General features: G+C 39.4%; 1 protein-coding gene across 1 annotated transcript; it reads left to right on the forward strand.

Moving 5' to 3' along the window:
• Nucleotides 1–6,166: 6,166 nt before the first annotated feature.
• On the forward strand, nucleotides 6,167–9,190 carry slc35g2b (solute carrier family 35 member G2b). The gene is made up of 2 exons (XM_028569818.1): nucleotides 6,167–6,472; nucleotides 7,748–9,190. Exon 2 carries the CDS (start codon nucleotides 7,775–7,777, stop codon nucleotides 9,023–9,025), a length of 1,251 nt encoding a protein of 416 aa, XP_028425619.1. The 5' UTR covers nucleotides 6,167–6,472; nucleotides 7,748–7,774; the 3' UTR covers nucleotides 9,026–9,190.
• The last annotated feature ends 2,699 nt before the right edge of the window (nucleotides 9,191–11,889 follow it).

The following is an 11,889-nucleotide window of genomic DNA, read 5'->3' on the forward strand; positions in this document are numbered from 1 at the left end:
CCATGCAGCCCGGTCTGTGGCAGAAGTCTGAAGGGGTTGAGGCAAAGGCTAATCCAATCCAGAAATGACCATGTCTTAATCACAGACTCTGATGTAAGGTACCTCAGGCAAAACTAGATCTTTCTGTTCCAGATGGTCTTTGCAATGTTATTTTAAGATAGAGAATATGTTATTTGTTTTTATAGTACTTAAGTAACCATTTTCTTTCAGATGTTGTAGCCTTTCTAGATACACATTGTCTTATTTTGTACAGCCTAAATAAGGGTCTTCAGTGTAAAAAAGCAGAAATATTAACTCTGTTGAGCAGGCAAAGAAGTATAGTACCGTCGGTTACTCACGCATATGCTTGACTTGACTCTATCTATCTATGGTGAAAACTGAAGAAATCTTCTCCACTTGTATCTTGTATCTCTCTCACATGATGCTTTTTTGGGGTCAAACACACAATGCAAACTTATAGGAACAAACACACACATTAAATGACACAACTTTCCTCAGGCCAATTACACACAGAAACCAATGGGACCCATTTTAAACTGACCCTTCTGCTGCTTACACTCAATCATGCCAAACAAAGTCTCACTGCGCAGCCACAAGCTCGCTGTGAGACATCTGAAAGTAATGGCAGACCACTCCGCAATTCTCCCAAATAGTGCCCTGATTCGAAATTCCCTCAGAAAGAAATTATAAGCTTTACTGACTATTGAGTTATGAAGAGCTTTCACAGACACAGCGAAGTCTCACGGCAACCAGTTTAAAAAAAAGAAAAGAATTAAAGACAATTAACAGCTGCTGGAGCTTCAGGATCCAATTATGCTCAGCATCGGCTGCTCTGAGGAGCTTTTAATATCACAGTACACGGAAAAACTCATCATCTGCCACAGTGGGTGCAAGATTGATCAGAGGTGTGGAGAGGATGACAAAGTCTGGAAAACTGTTTTCTCCTTAATAATAAGCGTCCCACAATCCATTTGGATTGGTATTTTTGGGTAAGTGTATAGGATAAATAACTGCTCAGATATTTGCAGTTGATGATTGTTTTGTTTTTACATTACAATTACATCTTTTGATCTTTCATGCTTTAATTGCATCAAGGCTTATTAAGTTGGCAAAATTGAGAGCAATAATCCTTAGCGGTACGGGGTGCTCCTTCATCATTGGCATTTTTAGGCCTTTATTGAATAGGACAGGTTAGACATGAGGGGGGAGAGAGGGGGAGCAACATGCAGTAAAGGGCCACAAGTCGGAACCGAACCCACAGCCGCTGTGGACTGGGCCTCTGCATATGGGCGCGTGCTCTGCCAGGTGAGCTACCCACGTGCCCCTTATGTGTTTATTTTGAGTCGTACTTTGTGGTAACTTTTGTAGAGATGATGACAGTTAATTTCCTTCAACAGTCCTTACAGATTTTGACTTGTTATTTGGATTAAGTTTAATCTTTTGTTACCTATCTCTACTGCAGCCGATGGAGGCTTTAGGATGTCTGAGTAGTGTGGTGGGCATGGTTCACCAATAATTTTAGACTTACGTGGTGAAATAATACATGTTCGTTTCTCTTCACAATATTTTTTAGCCTTGCTAGCGCCAATCGGTTGGTCCACCAAGGACAGGCTGCAATGTATTCATGGTTGGAATGGAATGGTTCATGATTTAACACCTGTAGCTTTGTGTTTAGTGTTAATTAGCAAATGTTAGCATGCTAATGTGCTAAACTGAGATGGTGACCATGATAAGCATTATACCTGCTAAAGATTAGCACGTTAGCATTTTCATTGTGATCATGTTACAGTAGCATGCTGATGTTAGCGCTTAGCTCAAAGCCCCACACTGCCTTGAGGTGTAGCCTTCAGAGTCATGGTCGTAGACCCTTATTGTTATATTAATATATATTTAAGCTAAACAGATATCAAAGTTATTATATGTGTCATATTGCATGATTGATGATTACACACGTGACCTGATACTTCTTTATACCTTGTGAAAATTGATACAGGGAAACAGTGTTCCCGTTTCCTTTGTTTTCTTTTTTGATCAGAGTGGAAAGAATATATCAAAACCAGAAAGGGAAGCTCATCTTTACAAAAGTAGAAATCCTCCTCAGCTCATACATAATTAAAAAGGCTAGATTTAGAACAAACTGCTGAGTTGGCCCATATATGATTCATGGAAGAATGAGGCGATATTTGGTTGGGGGATCAGCAAATAGACAGAAAACAAAAGTACTGGTAGCTTGTCTACAGGGGCTAGCTATTTATTTATTTTATGTCTGCAGGTAGCATCATTTTCTAAAAGGTTTGGCTTGGTCCTTGGCAGCTGGGCAAACATTAACAGTGTGTTTCTCGCAGACAAAGTGAAAGTCTAACAGCCTCCAGTCTCTCTGCAGGATCTTTGATTCATCTGTATGCAGAGTGTATATAAAACATGCTTGTAGATATTTAGCACTGTTCTTGTTGGTTAATAAGGAAAATGTCAGGCATGCTTGATGTCATCCACTATGGTACTTGGTTTCCTCCACCCTAAAGGTGAACAAAACAAGAACCGCATTTATTCTCTCACTACCCACACACAAATTGCCTATTTAGGCCACCATCTTCCATTTATTCCACTTTATTTGCTCCATGTCAGTAACAGACCTGCTCACTTTCTCTATATTCTCCAAATCCTTAAAGTGCTGTATGAGCCTGTCAATCAATGCACCAATAGAAGCGATGGTGTCGTTTTCTGCTTTCGGGCAATAAAACTGAGATATAACTGCTTAATCAATGAGAGATGGCCAAAGCCCCAGACAGAAGATAAATGATCCACATGTTCATCATTAAAGAGGACAGGACAGGGCAAAAAAACACAGGTGATCAATACAACGCACACCAAGGCTCCTATATTTTCTCCAATATGCTCACCAAAAAGCCAATAATAATACTACACAATTCCATTTTCAGTAGAAAAAAACTCATTGAAAGAAATTGAAGAAAGGAGTACGAGAAGTATGAGGTGACATTTGCAGAGACAGGTAAGGAATTGTACCTCATTTGAGTAACTTGGCTGCAAAGATTGATGAACTACTGTATGTGAAAATAAGAAAAGAGCTTACAGAAATGAAAATGCATAAAATGTCAACCTAGCAAAACGTCCAAAAAAATGTAAATCTTGGTATTGCTTTTTACAAAGTACTAAACAGGGCACAACATCATGAGTGTGAAGACAAAGTGAGTTTTTGCACATGACTTACGAGACTTTTCCACACGACACATGTAGTGCAAGAGGAGTGTTGTTCTTGTGCATGTAACATAATTAACAATAATGTATGTTGGATTTTCACCGTCTTGAAATCTGTTGTGATGCAAAGAAGTTTCACTGAAACTTTCTGCACTACATGGCATAATAATAACAAACACAACCTGGTATCGCCAGTAATTAGTCATCATTATGTGCTCACGTGAAAGTGTCCTTGTCCACACATTAAGCTGATAAGCTCTGGCGATACGAGGTATACCCAGAGGTGTAACTTGGGTTTGAGATGTGAGGGGGACACAAAACAGGGGGTCTGGCCGGCCCTCTGCCAAATAAATGATTTCAATTTGAATCCCATTTCCTGCATTTCTACATAGGTTTTTGGGACTATGGTGATAAAACAAATCCAGGAAACAATAGAAAGAATGGTACTAAACTACGCATGAGAAAAAGATAAAAAGTCTTACTTTCTTTATTGTTCAAAATAGCAGGCCAATCGCTGAGACGTATAAATAAAATAATATCAAACCAAAGTAGGGGGGGACACAAACTGGATTTCCAAATGTGGACGGGACTTGTCTCCCCTGTCCCCAGTGGAAATTACGCCCTAGGGTATACCTATGTAATATAGTCTACAATACTAACAATATACTTTTATTTTAAGGTAAGCATCTGCAAGTGGAGCCTCGCCTAAAACTGCTTGACATAAAATGAGTGGATTAAGGAAGCTTAACGGGCTAATATCTCCTCAGAAATATTTAATAGAGCAGATGAATTCCCTTGTTAAGTGAGGTAAGAACGATCTCCAGCATTTTAACTTCTCTTCAGACTGAATTTTTCTTCGAGTAAATCATAAAAACGATCCATTAAATTCTTATGTCGTGATTATGCACACTGGATGGCAAAATAAAAGGACACGGCGCAATTGCTTCCCAGTTTCATTGTGGTTCAATGAGCTGTGTGAGGCAGTTTAGAGTTGAGGGTGTTTTTTTTCTCCTCCCTCAACTTAATCCTGTAGTACATGGCACTTGATGCTTAAGCAGGTACAGCTTCATACACAACCAAAGTAGTCATTGTGAAAGTCATGTGTTGTGGGAAATCAAAGTGTATCCTTATTAGTTCTCGTAGAAAAACATATAACCACAAGGTATTACAGAAAGGACTACAAAAGTTCACAACCAATACATCAATAAAAAGATTTTAAAGAAATAGTTTGACATTTTGGAAATTATGTCTTCCTGACAAGAGTTAAATGTGAAGACAAATACCACCCTGATATCTCTGCATTAGTTATGAAGGTTAGCTTAGCTTAGCTTAGCTTAAAGCATGGATGATGGCACAGGCAGACTTTCATAGATTTATATATATCTATATATCTATATATAGATATATATACAGTATATATATATATATATATATATATATATATATATATATATATATATATATATATATATATAAATATATTTCATATTTAATGGACAGACATGAAATGGGTGTCAACATTCCCATGTAACTTTTAGCAAGAAAGCAAATAAGAGTATTTCCCAAAATGTAAAACTATTCCATTAATGCAGATTTGGACACAATCTACGACATCTCAGTCACAGCAACACATTTTGTGAGATGGTAAACATAGATGTATAGCTTTTAATTATTCACTGATGTTTTTATTATTCTGACACATAAATATGCCAATAATTCTAAAATATCAATTCTCCATTAAATGATCCTAAGCATTCACTGTAACTACATAATAATGTTGCAAAGCATATTATTTTGCTTAAACTAAAATGCTTTTATCCCTTTATCTTCTGCAAAGTTGACTGGCTTACTATTAATTTGTTCATAAGATTTTAAAAATCATATAATAATAATAATAATAATAACTTTATTCAGGACACAAATGGAAGGTCCATAGTATTAAATATATATTGGCTACTACTACAATTATTGCACCCATAATAGGTCAGTTATGGCCCTTAAAGTTCACATTCCCTGCTATCTGATTTATTCACTGTAAATAACTTAATGTTGACACAGAGGTAATTGCCACAACATCACAAATCACCTTCCTCCTTGCTCTGCGCCTATAAAATCACAGTCATGTTGCAGAGGCGGTGGCAGCTAGTGGCAGTATGATCTAAATTACTAGCCGAGGTTCTTGTTGCATTGCCTAAGGGTGTAAACTCAACAATCTAATGTTATTGCTTTCAACTTCCCCCCCATCGTGAAGTGACTATACATTTTTGCCTGCCTTTCATCAACCAGCCACTTTACATTGGGCTTCTTTTACATCAGTATTTATTTGGCTTCCTCTTTGCAAAATTGATCATTGTATTTAGACAGTGATAGTTCAATTGATCCTCCTAAAGACAGACGTGTATTGATGTTGGCTGTTGGGAACAAGTAGTGAAATGAACATTGCACAGAAGGGAGGACCACCGTTCTCATGAGACTCTATCTGGAGCAAATGAGAGGGTCCCTAGAGAGGATTATGGGAATCCCAATCACTTCAAGCTGCAACACCAAATAAAAAAAATAAACTATCCAAGTTAATCCAGTATAATATACAGATGTGGGCCACACAACGATTTTGCAAATAAGACTAGAAAATCAGCAATGTAGCAGGGGGTAAACCCCACCCTTAAAACACGATCATTACATGGTGTAGCCTATGTCATGTGCAATTAAGCTGATACATGTAAAAGATGGGAGACAAAAGCTTTTACTTCCTTCATCACAGTATAATTACTTCAAATAGACAAATTACATTTTCCTCTTAAAGTGGATGGGGTTTAATCTTATGAACATGATGATGATGACTGACCAACCGACGCACATCCCTTTTCTCTCCTGAGAGATGACGAATGAGCGGGTCTAGGTGCAGTAGGATGAGGAGGAGAAACCACTGGCTGTGACAGTGACAGTTGCTTCTCTCTCCTGACTTTCCTCCCCGGCCGGCCGCTTCACCTTCTTCTTTATCATCATCATCACTACCATCATCATCATCGCCCTCAGCAACAGCAGCTTCAGCAGCTTCAGCAGCAGCAGAAGCAGCGTCCATCAACAGCGTGGTGAACAAATAAGCAGCACGCATCTTCAAGAGGCGCTCCACTCGAAGGGGAAGATGGGGAAATGGCAGTTGATCAAATGTAAGGATCAAGAAACCAGACGAGGTCTTCATTTATGATACAAACCCGGGTTTATGCATCAATAGGAACTATTCAAAGGACAAAAGGTAAGACGATTTTATGTTTCACTTGCTGCACGCAGTTAATACTCCAATGCAAACGCCTCAAGACCGTCCTTAAAAATGTCCATTGATAACGATTTTACAGAAAGAGGCTCTTTGTCAGTTTTAACCTAAATAAAACTAGACTTTAATAATTCACATGACAAGATCTTGCATGAACCGACCTAAATTCTTATCTAAAGGAGGAATTATGATTTTTGTATGGGGTTTTATGTCTCGAATTTCTGAAAATAATATTTTTGTCAGCTAAAGATATTAAGCCATCGTGAAATTGGCTGTAAGTGCTCACAGCGTTGCTTTGAGGTTTCTTTTCAGACTCAAACATCTCAAATCTTTATTTTTAAGTAATATCCCTATAGAACTAGCATTATATCACCATCGTGTATTATTAAGGATCAAGTTATAGGCCATGCATATTTTAAAAAGGAGGAGCAATCGCATTTATGAGGGAAGAAGGCAATAAGAGTATCTATCCGCCCCCTTGTGGTGTTGATTCATGCTGTCTTAAGGGATTGACAGAATGAATGTAGTAATAATAACATCTTGAAAAGATTTAGTAGAAATTAGTTCCTAATATATTAAGCTTTTCTTTTTTAAATACAGATAATGTTATAAAAATAGCCTATTGTGTTGATTTTATTACAACATTTGGTAACCTCACCCTTAAGCCAAATCCCTTTGCTGTTCAAAGGAATCATAAAAAGGGACCATTCAAACTATTCATTTAACCCTTTCACACAGTCCTTTTTCCAGGGTTTGCTAATTTATGGTGTGCAACTCCATTCACGTCATAAGTGGCCCACATTCATGTATCATCCCCTCTGTGGTTTCCTGTTATGTAATTTCATCCCCATCAGACTGCATCAGCCTCAGTGTTTGCTGCTTGGCTTATATGAGCTTGCATGGGGTATATATAGAAGTAACAAAACACAAGTGTAGAGCCAGAGTAAAAAAGGTAAGTGAGACAATGGTGATACAGTAAGTTTGTGGTTTTACTATGTGCATGCATGTGTATGATAATGTGTCAGCATGTGTATTTTTTGTGTGTGTGTGTGTGTGTGTGTGTGTGTGTGTGTGTGTGTGTGTGAGGGATGGTTTCAAGAAAACAAAACAAGTTATGAATCATGCAAACATTTTTCTCTGTTTCAGAAAAGCTCTGTTCTGACTGATTCGGCCAATAAAAACAGACGCAGGGCAACAATTTATTTGAATGTTATTTCAGCACAATAACCCTACAATTAATTTTATTTCATTTTGCAGATTACCCCATCTGACGCACAAGGAAACATGGATGTATCTTCATCCTCGCTGCAGTACGGATCAAAAAAGCGGGTTAAGATTCACCCAAACACAGTGACAGTGAAATATGCCACACACTTTCCCCAGCCTGGCGATGAAGGGTATGATGATGCACCCTCTTTTGAGGAGTTTGGCGCCTTTGCGGAAGCTAACGTGGGAAAGAGACTGGTGTCAGACAGCAAAGGTAGCCGGACTTTGTTTGGAACCATGGAGACCCAGCCTAAGCAGCCAAGTGTGCAAAAAGACAAGGGAGTTGGGGGCCAGCTGGCCAGCTTCGGAGAAGCGAATGTGTTGGCCTCCAGGGTGACCTGGATGGCGTTGTTTGGGGCAGCGGTGGCTCATGGTTGTGTGGCACTGATTACTCGTTTAGCAGCCGATCGCTCTAAAGTGCCCTCCCTCGAGCTGCTCTTCATCCGCTCCGTGATCCAAGTGCTGTCCATCCTGGTGGTCTTCTACTACCAGGAGGCCCCATTTGGCCCTAAGGGCTACCGACTGCGTCTCTTCTTCTACGGTGTGTGCAATGTAATCTCAATCACCTGCGCCTACACCTCTTTTGCTATAGTACCACCCAGTAATGGCACCATCATGTGGCGAGCCTCCACCACAGTCTTCAGTGCAATACTGGCCTTCCTGCTTCTGGATGAGAGGCTGGGCTACACAGATGTGGTCACAGTGGTGGGAAGCGTGTTCGGTCTGTGCCTAGTCATGGTGCCAAATGTCGCAGACGAGGAGAAGTCCCGGCTGGGGTTTTGGAAGGAGGCCTTTGGCTACACAATGACAGTCATGGCCGGCTTGACCGCTGCCCTCTCCATGATTGTCTACAGAGCCATTAAGGAGCGCGTCAGCATGTGGGCGGCACTCTTTACCTTCGGCTGGACGGGCACGGTGTGGGGTGCCTCCACCATGTTTATCATGCAGGAGCCCATCATTCCTCTGGATGGGGAGACCTGGGGCTATTTAATTGGGATCTGTATCTGCTCCACCGTGGCGTTCCTCGGAGTCTACTATGCTCTAAACAAGTTTCATCCAGCCTTAGTCAGTACAGTGCAGCATCTAGAGATCGTGGTTGCCATGTTGCTCCAGCTCATTGTTCTGAGGATGATCCCGTCTGTCTATGACGTCATCGGAGGCCTGGTCATCATGATCAGTGTGTTCACCCTGACAGGAGTCAAGCTTTACAGGGTGAGCAGGGCCATGCGGCAGGATTATCAAGAGATCCTAGACTCGCCCATCAAATGAGTTTTGATATGTCAGTCTATTTGTTTACAATGTTGCTTGGTTGTTAAAGAATGTCTGAATCTTAATCTGATGATTTTTGTATTGTTGTGTTGTTGGAAGGGTGCCAGTTGTGTAACTAATGTCTTAATATTTGTGTGTGAAATAAAAGACAAATGTAGTATGGTGGCTATGTCCCTCTGATAGTACTGCTTTAATGTCTAATTGTGTCGAAGACCAAAATGTTGGCAAAAAAAAAAAAAAAAAAAAACGAGTCAATTTAATTTTTGTGATTTATTTTTGCTCCAACATTTGAAACCATATTGAATCTGGTCTTGTGAGTGGCAGTGTAAGAAGATCATTTTAATGAAATGCAACTTTTACAACAATAATAACACAACAACAATATCAACAATAAGGTGTGGTGTATCCCTCTGTTGTCACACTGCCACAGTTGTCACACTGTGTAAATGTAAGCCCAGAAATCATTCATACTACAAACAAGGAATTAAAGAATAAAAATAAATACCACCCACGTTTCATAAAATAACTGGTATTGCTTTTCTTAACAACAATCTGTTGCTCGCCAAGACGGTGTAAGTTCTTCAAATAAAATGCCATTATAGAGGAAACGGCACAGGGATGGATATGGGAGATCAAACCTTATTTTGTGCACAGGAAAACAAGCAATCTGTATTATGCCATATACTATTTTCTCCCGGCAATGGTTTGTGCACAAAGTAATACCTCTTCTTACTTCCTCACCTATGACCTGGCCCCAGCAGCCGCTTGATATTTAACACTAGTGATGATTTCATTCTTGGATGCTGCTTCTGTTTACTTTCAGACGCATATCAAACTAATGCCCAGAGGCAGGTGCACTGTATTGAATTAAAGTCCCCTTTAACAACATGAGACCATCTGCTTTTTTCTGTAGTTCAAAATCCAGTGGCTCACCAGCCCTGTTTCCTTTCTCTGTGTGGAGAACCAAGCCAAGGCAGTCATTCTCTGTGATCGCCCAGAGGCAAAGCAACAGTGATGATATGACATAAAAACATAATGATGATGCAGAGCGGATGAAAGAGGACATGTTGCGGTTCAAAACTGCCACAATGTGGATGTTTCACTTAGAGCCCAGCAGGTGGCATTCACAATCCACGCCATTACTCAGTTAGAGTTGAAGTAATGGTTTATTACAGTAAATCATGAAGGTGGTACTGCTGTATCCCGTGGTTAATCAAACTTAGCCAGGGACAGTTATTGCATCAAAACAATTTAAACACTAACGTGGCACACTTCGTCCAAACCCTTTTTATTTAGTGAGCAGAAGCAGAGTTCTATGTATGACCTGATAAAGTGCTGTAAATTTTAGCCTTGTGGTTACAACCACCCAAATAGCAGTGCAGTATTGCTGAAATCAAATCATTATCTGTGATGACAATCTACTATCAATAATGCTACAGTTAATACAATGGTGAGTAAACTACAAGTACAATTAACTTACAACCACCATCATAAACACATCAAAATGTAAAATTGTTTTCACTTTGAAAACACACTTTGTCAGTCACGTTTTCTTTAAAAACACTACGGTCAATAGCTTAAGTTTATTTTTCAGACTGAAAAAGGTGTATAAACTGAGATAAAGATACATTATATGTGTTGTATCATACTCTTGTTTTGAGATGGGATTTGGGTGCAGAAAGCAGAATACATGCAGAGGAGGCCCATCTGTTTGAGCAGGAAACAGATTGCATCCTGCAGCGAGCTGCACAACCTTCCAAATTACTCTGCAACCCTTTTCACCACAGACATGTTTATTAGAAGTATCATTTCCCAGGAGGGGCCTGAATGGAATTTGATGATGAGTTATTGTATGTATGTGTGTGAGTGTCTGTATTTGTGCTGCACGGATGACTGAGCATTTTTTATGAAAGGATCAACACAGCTTACACGATTTCAACTATATCTATTCATCATATAAGGCCATACTTCAAGTACTGTACAACATATTGCCAGCTGCAGACACCATTTAGGCTGTCGTAAACTAGGAAAATAATGTGCAATTCACTTTTTATGTGAGCGGATTGGCCACATTTAGATTTGCAAAAATTATTATTTAATTTTTTTAATTATACAGGTTGAGACCTAAGCCCAACTCAGTGCTTTATAGGCCTTCAGTAGGGTGAATTGTCCAAAAATTCTTCTGTGACATATTACAATGTGAAGCCAATACATTACATCCAAACCCCCAGGATGTGCACTAATCAAATCAAAAGAGAAAATGCAGATCACAAAATAAATCATAGACATATTAGTGCTCTTAGCACAAGTTATAAAATATCTGCAGCTTCCCAACGTGGGACACATGAAAGGTCTATGATAAAAGGTAAACAAAAAAGGTGATAAAATCACCTTGATTCATGTAACATAATAATAAAAAAGTTAGTTAGTAACTCTCTTGGTTATGGATGGATGAAACATGGATAATTGAACATCATCACACATGGTACTCACTTTACACACACACACACACACACACACACACACACACACACACACACACACACACACACACACACACACACACACACACACACACACACACACACACACACACACACACACTAATTTATACTTCGTGTTTGATGATCGCATCCTCATATATGACTGGTTCTGATGTCATGTGATTTTGATTACATGACACCACAGCTTTGGCTAACCAATAGTTTCACTGGCATTCATGTGTATATGGGGGACCTACAAACACTAGTCCTTAAGTGTCCCACATTTGGAAGGGTCCCACTTTCCAATTCACCCTATATATTTTCTTTTGGACAGCTGATTCTGAGCCAAATAATAAGTAATACATAAGTGTAAAATAATAG

The sequence above is a fragment of the Perca flavescens genome, chromosome 22, assembly GCF_004354835.1.
Source record: "Perca flavescens isolate YP-PL-M2 chromosome 22, PFLA_1.0, whole genome shotgun sequence".
Lineage (NCBI taxonomy): Eukaryota > Metazoa > Chordata > Actinopteri > Perciformes > Percidae > Perca > Perca flavescens.